General features: G+C 41.3%; 1 protein-coding gene across 1 annotated transcript in view; it reads right to left on the bottom strand.

The window, feature by feature from the left end:
• Nlrp2 (NLR family pyrin domain containing 2) overlaps positions 1-20210 on the bottom strand; it is a 56171-nt gene that overhangs the window by 3971 nt on the left and 31990 nt on the right. Inside the window, 7 exon segments of the mRNA XM_042055582.1 lie at positions 4925-5095; positions 7401-7571; positions 8589-8759; positions 10557-10721; positions 13059-13229; positions 15353-16278; positions 16369-17042. Of these exon segments, the coding sequence (XP_041911516.1) occupies positions 4925-5095; positions 7401-7571; positions 8589-8759; positions 10557-10721; positions 13059-13229; positions 15353-16278; positions 16369-17042 (2449 nt within the window).

Raw genomic sequence — 20210 nt, 5'->3', positions numbered from 1 at the left:
CCTGGACCTGGGGGGAGTTGGGAGGACCTTGGTCTTAGCATAGAGTGGGGAACCCTGATGGCTCCTTGGCCTTGAGAGGGAGGGAGGGGAGGTATGGGTGGAGGGGAGGGGAGGGAAGGGGGAGAAGAAGGGGAGGGGGGGGGGGGGGGGGGGGGGGGGGAGGAGGGAAGGAGATGGAAATTTTTAAATATAAAAAAAATAAACCATGAGGAAAAAAAATAATGGTATACATGTATGAGAATTGAATAGAATAAAAATATTATAAATTTAAGAAGTAGCTCATTAATTCAATTAATGCTATGGTTATCATGTATGACAGACACACGGCTGTAAGCATTCAACAGTGAGCAGCAGAAGCTTCTGCCCCTGGGCAACAAAACTGTGTACTATGTAGTATGACATTTACAAGGAAGAGATTATGAAAGGAAAGAAGGGAGTCTCTGGGGGTACTAGATCAAGGACTGTGAGTAATATGAGAGACTGAAGAGAAAGAACTGTAGCGATCAGGAGTAGGAGATCTCCAGATAGGGAAATCCTGATGTTGGCTTACCAGTGCTGTGTGAAACACTATCAAGCTGAACATGCTGTGCATGTGTATGATCACACCGTTTAGAAGGCCAAGATAGTAGGTTGGAGAAATTGATGCCAGCCTGGGGTACACAGTGATATCTCGTAAAGCAAGAAGAAGTCAGGTCAGGTCAAGGTAACAGAGCTAGAGTCGAGCAAAGCAAAATATGTACATGGTGTACACAAAGCAAAGCACAGCATATCAAGGCAGTCAGCATCAGTGACCCAGAGAAGGTTGCAGAAGATGAGGTCATAGGTGGAGGCCAGCCCACAGAGGATGCTCAGGCCACAGCCAGATTTTGCTTGGATCGGGATAGAAGCCACTAAGGGTTTTGAGCAGAGGGATGAGATAAGTGATATAAAAGTGACCATAAAAGTTATTTTGTGGGACTGAAGCTGTATCTCAGTTGGTAGAATGTTTTTCCAGGCATTTGAGTAACAAGAATAGTAATTTTTTCTTTATCATGATAACCATGTTTATAGCAGACATACCTCATCCAGTTTCCTAGAATGCATGGGTGAGATGACACACAGAGGAGTTAGTGCTGACTGGTGTTGTGTAGCAATTTCCTCTGAGAAAAGACATCTTGTCTTGGCTGCATGGCTGTGGGACCACTGGCAGTGGGACCAGTATTTATCCCTACTGCTTGTACTGGCTTTTTGGAACCCATTCTCTTTGGATGGATACCTTGCTCAGCCTAGCTATAGTAGGGAGGGCCTTGGTCCTTCCTCAAGGCAATGTGCCTTACCCTCTCTGAGGAGTGGATCTGGGGTGGGGTGGGGGAAGGAACAGGAGGAGGTGAGGGAGTGGGAACTGGGATTGGTATGTAAAATGAAAAAAAGATAGTTTTTTTAAATAAAAAATTTCTAGTTCAACAAACAAACCAACAAACCAAAAACACCCTTGGAGGGAGTTTATTAACACAGGATGTTAGAAAAGAGGTGAATCAGGATGCTCTGGATGGGGGGAGGTGAATGATTTTATCATGAAGTTCCTCATCTCAGAAATAAAACTCAATAGCTTTAGGGAGCCTCTGAAACTGACAGATATGCTAGGCCTCTACCTCACTATGCATATGTAAGCAGTAAGAACTGCTGGAGACATCCCCAGACCAGCTGAGCTGCCTGGAAGAGACATTCTCAAATTTGTGCACCTACAGGTTTTCTGTGTGCTTCAGGTTGCTAGCTTTCTTGAGCCACTTCCCATGCTGGGATGGGTGTAGGCGATGTGACTGTTTTTGAGTCATTTTTGCTTCTGCAAATAACCTCTCACTTATGTTCCTGTAAGTAACTTCAACTCATTGGTTCACCAAGTTGGCCTTTGATGGTATCTTTTCTTTGGTCTGTCATTGGTTCCTTGTTTGGCTTTATTAAAAGCAAATGGGTAAAGCATTCTTCCCTACTAGTACGCCAACAGGTTATTATGAGGAATCCAGGGTGACACCGCTACCAGGCAAGCACTAACCACTGAGTTACAGTACCATCCCCAGAGAGTTGCCACCACTCTTCTGCCTGTTGGTTTGTACCACAAGTCATAGTGGCTGTTGGTTCCCTCCCTATGGTTCTGAGGATGGCCATTCAGAGTTCTCACCTGTATAAATGACAACCATGATGGAGCCTTAGATGCCTGATGCCTACCCTACCTCCTGGGGATTTATAGACTTTCCTTGGTTTCTGGGGAAGGGAGATACATTTTCTTCAGCGATGCCGCCACTAGTAAGGTGCCCACACTCCTGTAAGGAATTCGTCATTTATGTCCAAACCTGGTTAAACTCACTGGGCCACGAACACACACACACACACACACACACACACACACACACACACACACACACAGAGAGTGCATACACATGCACACATGCACACACGCACACTTCATGAAACTGGAAGGGTGTCTGGTTGTGAAGAGGAAGGGAGAGGGGGGTGACAATTAAAATTAAAACATATTAAAAATACCGATGCCTGACTACAACAATTCTGATGGTAGCCACGATCTGGAATCAGTCAGGCACAGTGTAATTCCTGCACTTGGGAGGCTGAGTTAGGAGGACAGTGAGTCCAAGGCCCTCATGCAGATATTTATCAAAATGTTCTTTATTACACCAGAGGTATACTTTGCTTTTGATTTTTGAGACAGAGCCTTACTATGTAGCCAAGTCTGACAGTGAACCCACAATCCTCCTGCCTCACCCTTCTGAGTGTTGGGATCTCAGTCTTTCACCACCACTCTCAGTTTGCATCTTTCTTGTGTACTAAGAAATACTGGTGCTGCCAGGTGGTGGTGGCGCACGCCTTTAATCCCAGCACTCGGGAGGCAGAGGCAGAGGCAGGCGGATCTCTGTGAGTTCGAGGCCAGCCTGGTCTACAGTGCGACTTCCAGGACAGGTTCCAAAGCTACAGTAAAACATTGTCTCTAAAAGCAAAAACCAACCAACCAACCAACCAATCAATCAATCAATCAATCACTCAATCAATCAAAAACAAATGCCCCCCAAAGCAAAACAAAAACCCCCAAACCCCCAAATAAAACAAAAAACCCCCAAACCCCCAAATAAAACAAAAAACCCCCAAACCAAACCAAACCAAACAAACCAAACCAAAGCAAACCAAAAAACTGGTGCCTAGACAGCACTCACTTTGGGAATTTTCTTTGATTATTCTGTGATATTGCCTGGGAACTGAGATTTTAAAAGCTACTAGCATTTCTGTTGCGAAGTAGAAGTTGAACACAGCACATACACTATATTAACTTGTGTTGTAGATACCAGATAAAACATTTTCTTTTAAGTATTTGACAAGTTATGTATGGTGGTGCACACCAATAAATCTAGCTCTTGGGAAACCGCGACTGGAAAAGTGAACATTTGAGGGCATCTCGGACTAGGTAGTAAAACCTGTTTCAAAATATTTGATAAAGTTTGTGTGCAACGTGTACAACAGGATTTGATGTCTCTTGTGCATCAAGGACCCCAAAGAATTAATTTGGTTACCACCACAATATATTAAATCTCCAAACTTGTCTTTGTAACTTCTGGAAGTTTTTTTTTTTTATCATTATTTCCGTTTCCACCTCTAGGTCTTGGAAACTACTGGCTTATTCTATGCTTCTGAGAGTCTGGCTTTTTAAGTTTTCTGGGCATTCATTGAAGACATACTAATACTAGCCTAAGTATAACAACCCAGTACCACCAACAGATCTGGTGGGTTAAAGAAAGTGTGGTAAATGCCTACAATGGAATATTACTCAGCCACAAAAAGACAAGGAATCCTGGCATCTGTGACAATGTGGGTGAATTAGGAGGACAATATGTTGAGTGACATTCAAATGACCTCCATTCTATGCAGAGTATTCTTCACATGTCTCCTACAGGTAAGAGTTGTCACCAGGAGCATTTGATTGAGGATCCTAGCTTTCCTGGGATTTATAGGACAGAATCATGGTTACTCCACTGACCTCATGGCAGGCACAGGTTAGCTCATGCCTAACTCCTGTCTTTTCAAGCCCTGAGTATTGGACAGCACTGGGTGCTTCTGCTTGACTTGATGCATCTCGTCCTTAAGATTCTTCAGAGGAGACCTTTGTATGCTCTATGTATGTGTGTAAATGTCTATGTGCATGCACATATGTGTGGATGTTGGGAGTTGACACTGCAACTTCCTCCGTCACCCTCCACCTCATTTTCGGATAGGGTCTTCTCTATGAATCTAGGGCTGGTGATTTGGCTATAATGACTGCTTGTTGAGTCCCAGAGATCATCCAAACCCTGCCTTACCAGTACTGACATTAAAGAGGTGCACCATCTCACCTGGCTTTTTTATGTTGATGCTGGGAATCTGAACTCTGGTCTTGTGATTGCACAGTGAGCACTCGTACTCACTAGTTAACTTTTTAAAAAAAACTTTCTACACATGCTTGTGTGCACAAGGAGGCTAGAAGATTCCCTGGAGATGGAGTTACAGGTGGTTTGGAGCTACTAGATATGGGCTTGGGAAAAACTTAAGTTCTCTGCAAGAGCAGCAAGTGATCTTAACTGCTGACCTATTATTCTTCCATTCTTTTGCTAGGTGATTAAAAAATACTCAAGTTGGGCTGGAGCAAGATCTGTGGGTTAAGGCACTTGCTGCCAAGCCTGATGTCCTGGGTTCGAACTCCAGATCCCATATGGTGGGAAGAAAGAACCAACCTCCCTCATGTTGTCCTATTGAGCATTATGCACCAACCATAAATACATATACTAAAAAGTGTGATACAATACTCAACTTGACTCAAGTCCTCTCTGTATGGCTCCTGAAGGCATCTGGTGCACTTGACAGCTCCTTTGAGGTACAGATTACAGTTCAACAAGGCATAACTCACCACAGACTTTTCAAATTACTTTGGGGTTCCTTTAAGGCACTGCATAGAAGCCTTGCACCCTCACTTCCAATATGATTTAGTCCTAGATCCAGGTGCTCCAGATGCAGTGCTTCTCTGAGCATCTTTGATAGATGGTGGCAGCCTTCGCTGGTGATGCCACAGGACCACAGGCTGGAAAACCACAGGGTGAACCCATTAGTCCATTCTGGGATGATGTACTCAAACCACAGCCTTTTTTTATAAACCTCAACCATGGGTTTCAGTCAAGCTTAGAGATGTTGGAATAAATGAGAATGTTAGAATGAAATCACAGAGTACACTTCCAGATGGGTTTTCAAAAAAAAGCCCTTAATGTTATTTACTGCCTTAATTCTCTTCTGTTCCACTTTCCCATCCCACCCCCATTTAAAGCCCCCTTCTACAGAGAAATTGGAGAAGACTGAATGTGATTAAAATATATTGTATACACATATGAAATTCTCAAAAAAATAAGGAAATAAAATTAACTGGTATGAGAGGTAACCTCATTCCTGCTATTGCCAACCTAGGCAACTACCTATGGCTAGAAGAGGGCAAATACTCTGGAAGAGCATCTATAACACATCTCTTTTTAAATGGATACATAGTTTCAACTGTCTTTTAAATGCTCGTGCTCATAGATAAATGCAGCTCTCATTCATCAACAAAGAAACCACTGTATTTGTAGTACTTTATGGATGGGGATATAGATCTGCGATAAAGTTCCTAGCAGGGTGCCTCTGCCCAGTAGGTGCTTAGTAAGTGTTGCTAATCATCATTATTTCATGACTATGCTTGGTTATCTTGGAGGGTAGTGACTTTTCTGTGATGTGGTTTTTTTGTTTTGTTTTGTTTATCAGACAGGGTCCCTCTCTGTGGCCTAGACTTAGGCTGTGATTTGCTGCGGGAGCTCCTTCAGCCAACATGCTTACACCTGAGTTCAGGGAAGATGGTAGAGTCGTCAGTAAATATTGAAAGAACCAGAAGATCAGGAAGTTTACGATGAGATTGTCTCTCCTAGTAATGTCAGAAGCTAGACCCATAAAGTCTCACCACCATGACTACCCAAACATGAGCTGAATAAGGATGACATTAATAGACAGGCAAAACTGGACAGGGAAAAGCCTATGAGGTCTCAGCCCTACACAAAAACAATAGGCAACTTAAAGCTGGTAGCAGTAGAAAGGGTCTATCCCTAGGGACCACCAATGGTTGTCCAGTGCCCAATGGTCAGCCCTGAAAATACACCTAACAGTAACATTGTATGGTTTTAATAGTTTATATTTAGGAATAATATATATATGTATGTACATATATGCATATAGTAATAATTAGTAAAAAGAGGCCATGAATTCTAAGGAGAGTGGGGAGGGATATATGGGAAGGTTTGGAGGAAAAAAAGGGAAGAGAAAAGTGTTGCAATTTTATTATTATCTCAAAAATAAAAAAAATCTTATAAAAAGGAAAATGGATTCTATAGATTCCAGGATGAACACCAAGGGTCACATTGAACTTGTGGACAAGATGATTCTGCCTCTATCCAACCATGTGTACTTTATGTTACATAGTGATAAGAACAGATTTGAATAGGAAATCAAGCTGGCTTGGTGGCACATAACTTGGGAGTCTAAGGCAGGAGGATTGTTTTGAGTGAGATCCTGTCTCATAAAAATACTTAAACAATGTAAGAGCTGGAAGATGTGGAGGAGTGATGTGAAACAGTGTCTTCTGGACATGCTATGACTGCATCACACAGGAACCCACAGGATCCATGGTTACTTGCAGAAGACCAAGTCAGGCAGGAATCCTGTATATATGGTGGAAGTTCCTGAGACCCTACCCCTAGCTAGAAGCTATTAGTAGTTGATGGCTGGTAGGGGAGGGAGAGCCACTCTTTTGTGGAAGATGCCTACTTATAAGGTTGTCAATGCCCTAAGTGGATGATCCCACCCTTGAATGCATGTCATTGATACTAATTGGACTCAGTGGGTCATACTTTACAAAAAATTAGCAAAGGAACAAAAAGAAAAATCTAGGCATGGTGGCACATCCTTAAAATCCAGGTTCTTGGTAGGTGGAGGATCAGGAGTTCAAAGTCATCTTCTGGTACACAGTGGATTCAGGGCCAGCACGGGATACTCAAGACATTGTCTTAAACAAAAACAACATGGAAGACATATCCATAAATCATATCTCCCTCTCAATTCACTACAGAATATTAACATCAAATACTCATATTCTACAATGGTGAGAACAATAAAGTCAGGGCTTTACTCATGCTGTATATATCTGCTAGCATTAGGATGCAGGCCCAGCCAATGAAATTTCTTATATCACTCTGACTTGGAAGATCATTAGCATATTTCTGCTAGCTAGAATAATCATGACTTTCTTTCATATGTATCATACTTAAGTACACATACAAACCCTCAAACATCTGCAGGCAAAGATGACTTACACTAGAGTTTGTAGTTTACACTCAGGGTGGCTTAAGCTTTCACACAGGGTCTTCACTCCACCATTTCCAAGATTGTTCTTGGCCAGGCTGAGGTGTGTCAGAGTCTGGCTGACCATCAAAATGGAAGCGATGTCCCTGCAGCAGTTTCCAGTGAGGTGACAGTTCTCCAACCTGTGGATGAATCACACACCTGGACCACACAGGAGCGCCTCTACCAACTATCCCTCTAGGAAGGGGAGAGGCTCACAGGCCCCAACCTTTATCTCTCAAGTGTGGCTCTAGATAGACTTTAGGAGAAGGAGATTGATATCCTTATTTGTGTCTCTTCTGCTGAGCCCACCAGACTCCAACACATAGCTTCAAACCTAATCTCACAGATAGCCTGGTTAATCTTAGTGAGTCATAAACCAAAATGAATAGGTATAAATGAGAAAGATTTGTCAGGAGGATAGATTGGAAGATTAGGTTGAATGTCATTATGCATAGTACACATGTCTTTTTGGAATTGTAAAAAAAAAAAAAAACACCCACCTAAAACAAAAATCTGAAGCCAAAACAAACAAAAAACAAAAAGTCATATAGCTATTAAAAGAGGAGAGGCCATTTCCAGCTGTCTCCAAAAGGTAAAATCCTCACGTTCCATCACACAGCTGTGATCATGTGAGGAATTTAGGATGAGGAAAACATATGACCAAGCCAGCCAAAATCCCAGCATGGATGAGGGAGGGGCTCATGTTTCTACCCTACAGCTGAGGAGCTATTGGCAGTTGATAGATACTGGGGGGAAGAGGGGTTTAATTTTCTTCAGGGACAAGGTTTCTGCTCCAGAAGATTGTCCCACTCCCATGTACAATAAATAAACTCAGTTGGTTTAAGTAAAGAGCTTGTGAAATTGGGAGGGAATGGTGACAGGGCTAAAGGGAATTCAGAGGAGAGAAAATAGGGGATGTATTTTATCAAATGACATATATATGATATATATCATACATATATATGCATGTATAAAATTCTCAGTAAAAAAGAATGAGAAGAGCAAAATGCATGATGCAAAGTCAAAAACTCAGAAGCAGATTTCTGCATCCAAAGTAAACTCAAATGGATTGCCTGCCAAGTGTGGTGTCAACCATGTCTCTCCTCTCTACAGCTCAGACTTCAGAGGTGCTCTACAGGAAGAGAGGATATACTTACGACACCCTCTGCAGTTTTCTTTTTGGTTGCTTCCAAGTCTTACACAGCAGCTTGGCACCCTTGTCCCAGAGTTCGTTGTTTGTGAGGTCCAGACATGTCAGGGACCCATTGACTTTCAGGGCCTGGAAAAAGTCATTCCATTTCTGAAGAGCATCAGGACAAGAACTCACACTGTGGGAGAAACAAGAACCAGTATCTTCTGAATGGTCCAGAGAATGACACATGAGAGCTGTTCTTCCAGTTGTGAGTTCATTAAGTGCATAGTGAGTCATAGTAAAAGGATAAATTGCAAGAGACAGCAGAACGTCAGAGCAGGCTGTAAAAAGCTAAGAGAAATTGACTGGGACTAGTTGAGGTGGCCATATTATTTCTGAATACGCTTGTTCTCCTTGGTTGAGCTTTCCATGGAAAAACTTTTGAGTTTTCTTTCCCATTGTAGGAATGAGTGCTTTACTTCCTATTGTTCAAATGTATATACTCTTGGGAAGTTTTGTGGTCTCCCTCTCTTGGTTGAGTATGAAAATAAGGTCTAGTGACCTAGGTTCACCAAGTTTCATTCTTTTTCACATAATTTTTGACCCCATATGCCTTTAATACAGCACTCAGGATGCAAAGGCAGGCTGATTTCAGTGTGTTCCAGGCCAGGTAGAACTACACAGTGTAATTCTGTCTCAAATTATTTTTATTTTTTTAATATTTTGTTTGCATATATAATGTATCTTATTCACATCCTCTTCTACTAATCCTTACTCCTGTCAAGTCAACAAATTTCTTTTCCAAATTCATGTTCTCTTTTAGGCCCGCTCTTAGCTGAAGAGATTGGAAGTTGATGGCAGTTAGGGGAGGGAGAGTCACATTTTCTTTGGTGCTGTGGACACTGGTAGGTTGTCAGTGAATGACCACCCGCCCATGTGCAGAGGTGTAGTGCTAATTGCACTGCCATGAATTTATGAATATAGGATTACTAATTTATGAATATAGGCTCACTTAGCACCTACACCTTATCTAGGTAACTAAATTAAATCAAGGTATTGGCATTTTATGTGGAATTCCAACTGCTTTAAAAAATTACATACATTGAACTTACATAGAATTTCATTTAATTTTGGGCATTAGCTTATTCACTTAAAATGAAAATGGATTTCCAGATATTCAAGTCATACTTTCCTCCCAGATAATTTTCTCAGGAAAAGAAAAAAAGGGTCATTTGCCACGAATGGTATTGACAGCAGTAACAACTTGTCTCATGACTTGTTTGACCTCTTCTCCAAGTCCTTATGGGATGCATGTTAACCCCTTTTTTATTGACAAGAAGACCAAGTCAAATGGGTGAACATCATATACCAGGGAAAGCAGAGGCACAGTGTGTGGTCTTATAGTGTGTTCCTGCTGCTTGGTTCAAATGTGGTCTTGCTAGGATCCATGGATCATAGGATGGGGGTGGTAGTATTACCAGTAGAGAACATCTCAATCAAGGGTGATGTTTGGGAAGGGTTTAAGTGATACTCTGAAGAAGGCTTTCTTTGCTGGGAAGAAAAATGGGGTCTTCAAGCTTACGTTCTGAATTATAACCCAAGAAGAATATAACTACAACCACAAACACATGATCTGGAAGGGTTGTTACTCAGATTCTAGGGGTTTCTTGGTCACAGGGTTATTAAATGTGTACACATATGTGAATATATACATATCTAACACATACACACATTTATACATATACATATATATGCACATAAATATACACACGCATATATACGTATATGCATGCACACACATATACACACACACATATATGTATAGTTTAAGATGTTCAGAGGTCAGGGAAGATGAAGACTGAATTCTTTGTTCACCTCTGGTCTATGTTCCCTGAGCAGTGATATTTTATTTGAAGAATAAGCAGCCTTTCCTTCCAACTTAGATTAGCTGTACAGGAAGAACCGATAGAGTTTTAGGGATGAAGAGATATACCTGAGATACTTCAGGTTGCACAATGAATTTTTCACAACTACACCCAGCGGGGGAAGCACGGTGCTCATGTCATCACCTTTCAGGGTCAGATGTGAGAGCGTTATATAGCCAGTAAAAATGAAGCACAATTGCTTGTATACATCAGCTGGGGAAATATTTTTGAGGCTGAGGAAAAGAATACAGAGAGGAAATCTTGAGTGCCAATGAGATGGCTCAGTAAATAAAGACACCTGCCACCAAACCTGTCAACCTCAATTTGATCCCTGGGACAAAAACAGTAAAAGGAAAGAACCAATTCTGGAAAATTGTCCCCTGGCCTCCATTCACACAAATATAAACACCACATGCCTCTCCACTCAATAAATGTAATGCAAATTTCTAAAAAGATGATATTTTGACTTTTTATACCTCTCCTATACATAAACAGAAACAAAGGAATGCACTATGTTTAAACTTTAGCTTCCTCCTATATTAAACCATTCTATTCTTCAAGGCATTGTTGACAAAAATTGTATTTAAGCCATAAAAATTGTTTTGTTATATGTATGCTTTGTGAGATAATTGACCCAATCTAGCCAAATAACATATTCATCAACTCACACAGCTACCTCTTTTTGACTTCATGACTACAATCCTACACAAGAGAAATGATCTAGAAACACATTGCTTTTGGGCAAGATGCTCATTTTCTTTTCTTTTGTGTATGTGTAACCATTAGTCTCTCTGCAAGATAGATATTAAAAGATTTATTGTTAATTATGTGATTATATGTATATGTGTCTGTATGTGCATGTGTGTGGGTATATGCATGTGAGTGCAGTTGCCCTAAGAGTCCAGAAGGGGGCATCAGACCCTTGGAGATAATGTTACCAAAATGGATGGAACTTAAGATCACATTGTGTGAAATAAGCCATTTTCTGTTTTGTGTGAGAGAACATGGAAGACCTATGCTCTCCTGCCAAGTGTGGTGGCATTGGTCTGTAATGGAGGCAGGTGGATAATCAGAAGTCTGAAGCCAACTTAGTCTATAGAGGAGTCATGGGAAAGCCATGGCCACACAGTGAGACCCTGTCTCTAACTACCCCCTCCAATTCACCCCAACTCTTCTCAGCAAGGATGGACTATTTATCATGATATTGCTACTATAGTGACATTAGAGTAGATGCTACTTTCTAGACCTCATTCATCTCAACTAAAGCTTTCTTCCCATTGACCAACAATTCTCTTTAGAAACTATCTGAAATCCTGGTTTCTTAAGTCATTTTCAACACCTACAAAAAGAGAGTAAGTCACAAGTTATCTTCCACACAAAAGCCATCTCTTTTTTTTTCTGGATGGAGATGAATCAAAGAGGCAACGTCGATTCTCTTCGAAGTTACCAGAGGGCACCTTTACACAAGCACTGTGTCTTATGGAAGGCTGTGAGGTGCTCTACTGTATTTAAAATAAGACTGCACATCAAATGCAATCCTTATTGGGTGAGGGCTTTTATTCTGATACACCAAGAAAGAAGAAGAAATGTCAGAGAGATGGCTCAGTGGTTACGAAATTTGTTACTTTTGCAGAGGGTCCAGGCTTGGTTCCTAGTACCCACAGGGTGACTCGGTACTGTCTGTCACTCTAGTTTCAGGGGATCTGACATCTTCTGATCTCCAATTGGCACCAGGCATGCACATTGTGTATGTACATACGTGCATGGAAAAACTGTATGAACACAGAAAAGATTTCTGAAACCCTTGTGACTCACATCTTTCTAGATTTAAGCCTTCTAGCCATATAATCCACAGATGAACATCAAGGAAGACCGAAAGTTTTCCACACTCTGCACTCATGCATTTACGTTACATATTTACCTTTCTCCTGCTGTTATTTTTACCTGACACCTTTCATTCCAATATCATTCATTTGCATACATTTTCGGTCATGGATGTGCACACCTTGCCCAGTTGACTTTCCATGCTCAAGCCTTAGGCACACTGCTCTCTAGCTCTCTACACCAGTGGTTTCCAGCCTGTTATGGTGCTACATTCCCTGGGGCACTAGATGATACTTGCAGACATTAAGGTATCTCATAACCGAAGGAAGGAAATGCAGTTGATATCTGGCATGTGGAGGTCAGAGGCACCGCACACTATTCTACAATGCACAGGCCAACATTTTTTCCTTCAACAAAAAACCCAAATAGCTCAAGTGCCCAAAGAGGTTGGAGACTCTGTTCTATTTAAAGACCAATGGTTGCCACAGTAGGACTCAGGCTGTCTAGGAATCTTGATTATTTTTATTATGGTATTTGTGGACATCAGAAATGTATCCTGCATTATACTGAAGTTACTGTAGGATTCTTTTCAAGGTAAAATTAAGGTTAGAGTCACCTAAATTCCCTGTATCTTGGTACCTGGTTGGAGTCTAGGATAGAAGTCTGAGGATTTCTTCTATTATTAAAATGTAAGTGCTTTGGTTTAATGCTAGGGAGACCTTCTCCGGAGATCAGGTCCTACTTACACCACTTTCTGGAGATGACGGGGAGCAGAGGACAGTTTGTTATAAAGGATCTTCAGTGAGGAACTGCTGAAGTAGCTATTGCTGATGTCCAGAAAGACCAGTTTCTCATTTGAATGAAACATGTCACAAAGGTCTGTCCAGAAAGTTAACAGGTGTTGGTTGTCCTGAGACCTACAAAAATAAGAGAGGCTGATTTTAATTTTAACATGTATCCATGTATGCTCACATGCCTCTATAAATCCTCAGGCACTTTCTACCTTTTGCCTGAGGCAGAATTTTTCATGGGTTTGGCTTTTTACTGAGTAGACCATGTCAGCAGGACGCAAACTTCCAGGAATCCACGTGGCTCCACTTTACCATCGCTGAGATTACAGGTATGCATTACCTTGGCTTTTGTGTAGGCTCTGAGATCTGAGACTCAGGTCTTTCCTTTTGCCTCTATTTAAGTGATTTAAGGATTGAGCTCTAAGGACTGAGCCATCTTCACAATTTCTACAAATGGTTTTGAAACTCGTCTTTCATATCAGCCTCCAAAGGGATGGCTGTCATGGCATTTTTCTATTCTTCATTCTTACCAGTCTACTCTACTCACCTGCCTGTTTCTTTTTGGTTCCCTTTGCTTCTAAATAGTTCCTTTATGTTTTCATGCAACATATATGACCTGCATTTCTTCTGATGAGATATCTGCCCATCTCATAGTATGTGGTCTACTTTGCTTCTCTGCTGCTGTGATTAAACACCATGACCCATAGCAATTTGTGGAATGAAGTGTTTACCTGCCTTTTTCTTCCTTATCACAGGATCCCAAGGTAGGAGCAGGCCACAGAAGAACACTGCTTACTGTCTTGCGTAATCTGCTTTCTAATACCACCCAAGACCACCAGCTCAGTTATGAAACCACCCACAGTGGGCTGCGCCCTCCTACATCAATATCAACCAAAATAAAATGTCCCACAGACTTGCTTATAAAGCCAGTCTGATGGAGGCATTCCCTTAATTTTATGTTCTCTTTCCTCAGGTGACTATAATTTGTGTTCACTTGGCATAAAATAGTAGTCTTTGGTACTTCTATCACCTATGTGTATATACACACATAAAAATGAAAATCTAGAATTAGTTTATTAGAGAGAACACAGTATTTGTCTGAATCTGGATTCTTGGCTGGTAATTTCCAATTCCATTCATTTGCCTGCAGCTCTTATGATTTAATTTTTCTTTACAGAACAATACAATATAGTCATTTGCAGTAACACAGGGAACTAGAAGACATTATGTAAAGTGAAGTAAGATGAACCAGAAGGACAAATATTGAATGTTTTATCATATATAGCAATTAAAAAAGACAACTTTAGTATTGAAATAGTGCTTGATGCTGAAAAAGGTATAAGGTGAAGGCAGTTAAGGCAAAATGTATGGATTTGAAGATTTATGATTCATGTGTATGAATGTTCTGCTTACATTTATGTCTATGCACTATGTACATGCCTAGCACCCATGGAGGCCCAAAGAGGACACCAGATCCCCTGGAACTGGAGTTATAAACAGTTGTAAGCACCATGAAGGTGTTAGGGATTGAACCCAGCTCCTCTGGAAGACCAGCTAAGTGCTCTTAACTGCAGAACAATCTCTCCAGGCCCTCAATATACCTTTCATTTCCACTTCCATGATGGCTAATGATGTTGCATACTTAGGAAAACCACAAAGGACCTATGAGTGGAGAAAACAAGAAAGCCTTTAAGAGAGAGGATAAGAGAGTACATGTAATAGGAGGACAGGCAAGATGAGTCACTGGGAAAGACAGTTTGCTGCCAAGCCTGATGATACTCATGGCTCAAGTAGAGAACTTGTCTCCTTTGAGAAGAGGCTGTCCTTTGACTTCTGCACAAAAATACATAGTAACTTTAATAAAAAACACATGTGCTATAAAAGTGGAAGTGGGGATACCCAGGAGGAAAAGGGCTTAAACACAGAGAGTGGATAGGGAGTTGAAAGGATCCAGGCAGGAGAATCAAGTAAAATTCTGTATGAATATGCCATAAAGAAAGTAATATGAGAATTGCTCACCAAAAGAGAGGCGACTATAGGTTTTAAGATGATTTCCTTTTAGCCTAGCATCCTTAATCATGCAATTATTTTCACTTTTATTATTAAGTAGGGAGAAGTACAGTAGCTAAAAAAATGTCCTACCCTGAGCTACAGAGGATGAGCGATTTCAACCTCTTACTGTCAAACATGGGGTGAGATGGAGGATACAAACATCATTAAAGAAGCCTGAAAGAAAAATAGGTTTTTACCTTTGATCATGAGCTATGGATCTCAATGCAGCATCATTCTCTGGGAAGATCCCCTTTGCTACTTGTAGGGATACTGTTTGCAAATTTTGAGAATTCTTGAGGCAAAAAGAAGCATGTATAAGGTCTGTGTTGGTTTTCAAAGGCAAGGAGATTTCCTCAAAAAGGGCCATGGCTTCCTTCACAAGCCCCTTCTCCTGAGATTCATAGAGACAGGACACAATTTCTTGTAGATCCATCAGTAATAGGAAGGGTTTATTTTCCCCTGACTCACACTCCAGGAATTTCTTCTTGGCTGCAATTGATATTTGGCAGTCAAAAACTGCCACCAACTCTTTAATTCGAGTCTCATTCAAGAGGCCAAATGCAAATAGTAGCACTCCCGACAGGTTGGGATTCTTTAACCTTGCTTCCCTAGAAAGCATATTCTGCATACTATATTTAGAGACACCCTTGCCTTCCTGCTCAAGTTCCTGAATAAATTTTATGGCAGCCATGAGCTGCTGGATACTGAGGTGGAAGAAGGAGAAGCAGTCATTGAAGCGGTCCATATCCAGGACATTCCTGCACACAAAAGGGTGCAATTCGTTCAGGTTCAGTTGTAATTTCAAGATGTCTTCTTCACAGAGTATGGGCAGTTGTTCCAACAGACTATCAGCAGCCAGGGTACATAATTTCTTGAAGATGGTTTCGATACCCTTTTTGAAACGGCTTTCATAGGTTTCTGGGGAGAAGATCCCACAGAGGAATTTCAGGAACATAGAGGTACGGGTCTGGCATATCAGAGTAAGGTCTTCCCTCTTCTTCATCCCTTGATGCAGACAGATGCAGAATACCACACAAGCAGCAGGAAGTGAGGCCATGTGGAAGAGATCAGGATTGTACCTCACTGCATTGAAAGCTCTCAGAGCCTTTTCCTCACCGTCTTCCTCAGCATGGCCCTCCTCCTCCTCGCCCTCTTCCTCCTCGCCCTCTTCCTCCTCGCCTTCTTCCTCCTCACCCAACTCATCATCGTCAGCCTCCGCATGATCCTCCTCATCTTTAAAGAACCTTCTAAAATATTCTTGTTTATTCTGATCCGAGAAGCCCTGAATTTCTATAAGGACAGGCTCATCTATAAAGAGGTGGATTTGCCGCAAAGCCTGTGTTCGTGTGGTCACCAGCAGTGTGGCATGGGGTGCCAACTTTCTCTTCAGCAAACTGCCCAGCAGGACAGCTGCAGGCTTCTGTATGTTCCAGTCACCACAGATGTCACTGATCAGAGCTCCTGTTGGTACTTTTAGCTCATCAAAACCATCCACCACAAACAAGAATTGTTCCGCCAGGGCTAGGGACTTCATCACAAAATGCCTCCATGGGGTATTTTCCATGGAGAGGAGGTGTATAAAAGTGCAAGAATTAATATCATTAATGTTCCTGCAGCTGATGTAGAAGGCACATGGGAACATCTGGGCCTGCTTGCTTTCTGACCATTGCAACATTAGCCTCTTTGCCATGGTGGTTTTGCCAGAGCCTGGAGGGCCATGCAACACTATCGCATGAGCAAAGGGCATTTCTGCCTTCGGATTGCACAATGTCATGAGTGTTCTGTAGCTCTCGGTCTCTACATACATGCTTTCCTTGCACTTAGGCCAGAAGTTATACTTCCATTCTTTTCTGAGCACATTCTTCCATTCCTTTTTCATCCTGTGCTCTTTACCATCAATGAAAGAGAGCAGGGGATAAACAGAAAATAATTGGTTATTGTGAAAAATTACCTTGTATAAAGTAGGAAAGGAGAATGAGGAACACAGCTCTTAAAGACCAACTTCAAGTTTATTGAATCACAGCAAGATGTGATTCAGAAATCATTTTCTTATGCAAATGTACTTTAAAAAGAGTCCAATCTGAAATCATGCACATATGAGTGCAGTGCATATAGAAGCTAGAAGAGGGCATTGGATCCCATGGAGCTGAAGTTACAGGTGGCTGAGAGTGACCTGATATGGGTTCTGGGACCACTCAAATCTTTTGCAAGAAGAGTATATATATCTTACTGTTGAGACATCTCTCCAGCCTCTATTTATTTTAGTCTGAGGAAATAAGCAAAGGAAATTGCTTTGATGGGAAAGAGATCTCTTTGTTTAGAATAATTCAATTCCCTTTTCACCTTTTAAAATTCTCATCCAGGGGCTGGGGAGATGGTTAGTTGATAGTGTCTGCCACACTAGCATGAGTACCTGAGTTCAGGTCTCTAGGCCTCATGCAAAAAAGACTGGTGTGTACCTGTCTCATGGTGTGTACTATGAAGGTGGGATGGGTGGGGACAAGCATGTCCCTTTGGGCTTGATGGTCAGACAGCCTAGCCAATCAGAGTTCTAGATCCAGTGGGAGACCTTATCTTAAAAGATAAGGTAGAAAATGCTAGAGAAGATGCCTAATGTCAATTTCTGGCTTCCACATGTGCACATGTGAACTCATATGTGCACGTTCATGCACATACCATACCTCAAATTCTCATTCATGTATGTATCCACATAAGTACATGGAGAATATTCCTCTATACTCTTATCTTGCTAATCCTCTTTGTTGCTCAAGACAATTTCTTTTCTATTTTTTATCATACCTCATGTTTCTCCTTCCAAGCCCATCTTTGTTTTTCTCAGGTTTATGATATCTTCCCCCATTATTTCTATAATTGCAAATTCAGCCCAAGTTGTAAGCTTGGATATATAATGGTTAGTTCATAGGGAGGAACAAGAGTACACAGCTCTCCTATCGAGTCAGATGCCTCTGCTCTGGGGGAGAATTGTTGTAAGAAACATTTGTTATTTTCAAATTCAGTGCAATCTGAGTGTGGTGTTGCATGGTCATAGTTTCATCACTTGGGAGGCTGAGGTAGAAAGACAAGTCTAACCTCAACTGATACCAAATTCTAAGACACATGGGGCTACACAGAGTTTTAAAATGCCATAGAAAATCTCAATGCATATGATTAAATGAAAATTCTAGTGTTAGAAGTGTGTTCTTACTCACAAGGTATTGGCTGGTGAGACTCCTGAGCCTTTCAAATCAGCACCAAGATTTTGCTACCACTCTTGGCTTCTAACCAGAGCTAGATATAAGAAACACACACTTTTGTGGTAAGACAGAAATCAAATGGACACTGATCTGGATGCTCACTCCCTACTTGGAGCTTTCATAGTGTTGGAGAGTGCTATGATGTAAGGGCTAGGGTACAGTCACCACCTGTAAGTGGTCTTACCCACCTGTGCAACCTGACTGCTACAATAAAGCTCTTCCAGGGCAGTGGCACTGGTGCAGTAATGGCATGCCTGTTAGGGGAGCACACCAAAGACTTTCTGGATGTAATTTAAAATATTTTAAAATTATTGAAAATTATATATATACATACATACAAATATACACATATTTTATTTTAGCGCAGGCTCCATACCTATGAATAATTAACTGGATAGTACAAAATTGACTCCTTGGATTAAAAATAAAAATGAAGTTGGGGAGGTGTGGGGGGTGGATCTTGGAACAGTTGGGAAGGAGGGTGAATATGATTGAATATGTTATATGAAATTCCCCAAGTATTAATGAAATTATTATTAAAACAGTAAAAAAAAATTACAAAACTCTGAAGTTAGAGGAGAAAACAGCAACAGCTCAAGGTATGGATTTAGATAAGCACTTTCTAGGAAGGGCTTCAGTGGTCAGAAAGTAAAGCCAGTACTGACAAATGGGGATTCATGAATTCAAAAGTTTCTGTAATCAAGGAAACCAATGAATGATGAGTCTACAGAATAGGAGGAGAATATTGGTTAGATACACACCTAACAGAGTATTACTGTTAATATGTAAATAGAAGTTTATTCAGTGCCACATTCTAACCTCCCTACCCAGCCAGACCTCCCATCTCCTTCTCTCGGGTCTAGCCAGGGTAAGTCTCCCTGACCTCCCTATCTACATGCCTTCTCTCCTTTACCTACCAAATCTAGCCTGGGTCCCACATTCAATGTCCCAGCTCAGTTTTGTGTGCCCTGTCTTCACTGAAACAAACCTCTAAGTCTCCCTCGAGACTTCCACCAAGACTTGTTCTACCACCACCCACAGGTCTCTTCTGTGACTCACCCAATCTTTCTATCCAGCCATACTTCTACCTCCTTCTCCAAAATCAACCCTAGTGGGATTCTGTGACCTTCCCCATATATATCTTTTCCCCAACCCACCATATCTAGCCTGGTTCCCACATCCAGTGCCCAAATTTTTGTCAGAATCCCCCTAACTATACATCAATGTACATGCTGTTCCCCATGCCATATCCAACCTCTCCACCCAGCATGATCTACCTCACAGTCCAGCCTTGGACACATTGTATACCATCCCAGCTCCCTCTGTATACCTAACTTCATTCCACTCATGCCATTTCCAACCTCTAGGCCCAGCCTGTCCATGCATCCTCTTCTGACAAAACAAGGTGGCATGACCATATCTTATCACAAAATACAAGTCATGTGAAAGACCAAGGCAGTATCTCCTTTCTAATATCCACTACTCTTGTAGAAATGTTTGGCAATGAGAGTTACCTAAATGCAGAAAGAATTAAAAAGAACAATCTTGATCTTCAAAGAATTAAAGAACACACAAAGAAACTGCTCAATGAAATTAAGAAACAATAACTTGAGAACAAATACCTGAGTGATACCCAACCCCTGACCTGGTGCAAAAATAAATACAAACATAAGGCTGATGGAAATGATTCAGACAATCCAACCCAGGACTTGCAAATAGAATTAAACAAGGAGATAGAAATTTTGAAGATTAATCTAATTGAGATGAAGATGGAATTGAAAAAAAAAACCCTAAATCCCAA

Source organism: Arvicola amphibius, chromosome 8 (assembly GCF_903992535.2).
Source record: "Arvicola amphibius chromosome 8, mArvAmp1.2, whole genome shotgun sequence".
Lineage (NCBI taxonomy): Eukaryota > Metazoa > Chordata > Mammalia > Rodentia > Cricetidae > Arvicola > Arvicola amphibius.
Note: the sequence above shows the minus strand (reverse complement) of the source record. Positions and strands in the feature narration are given on the sequence as shown.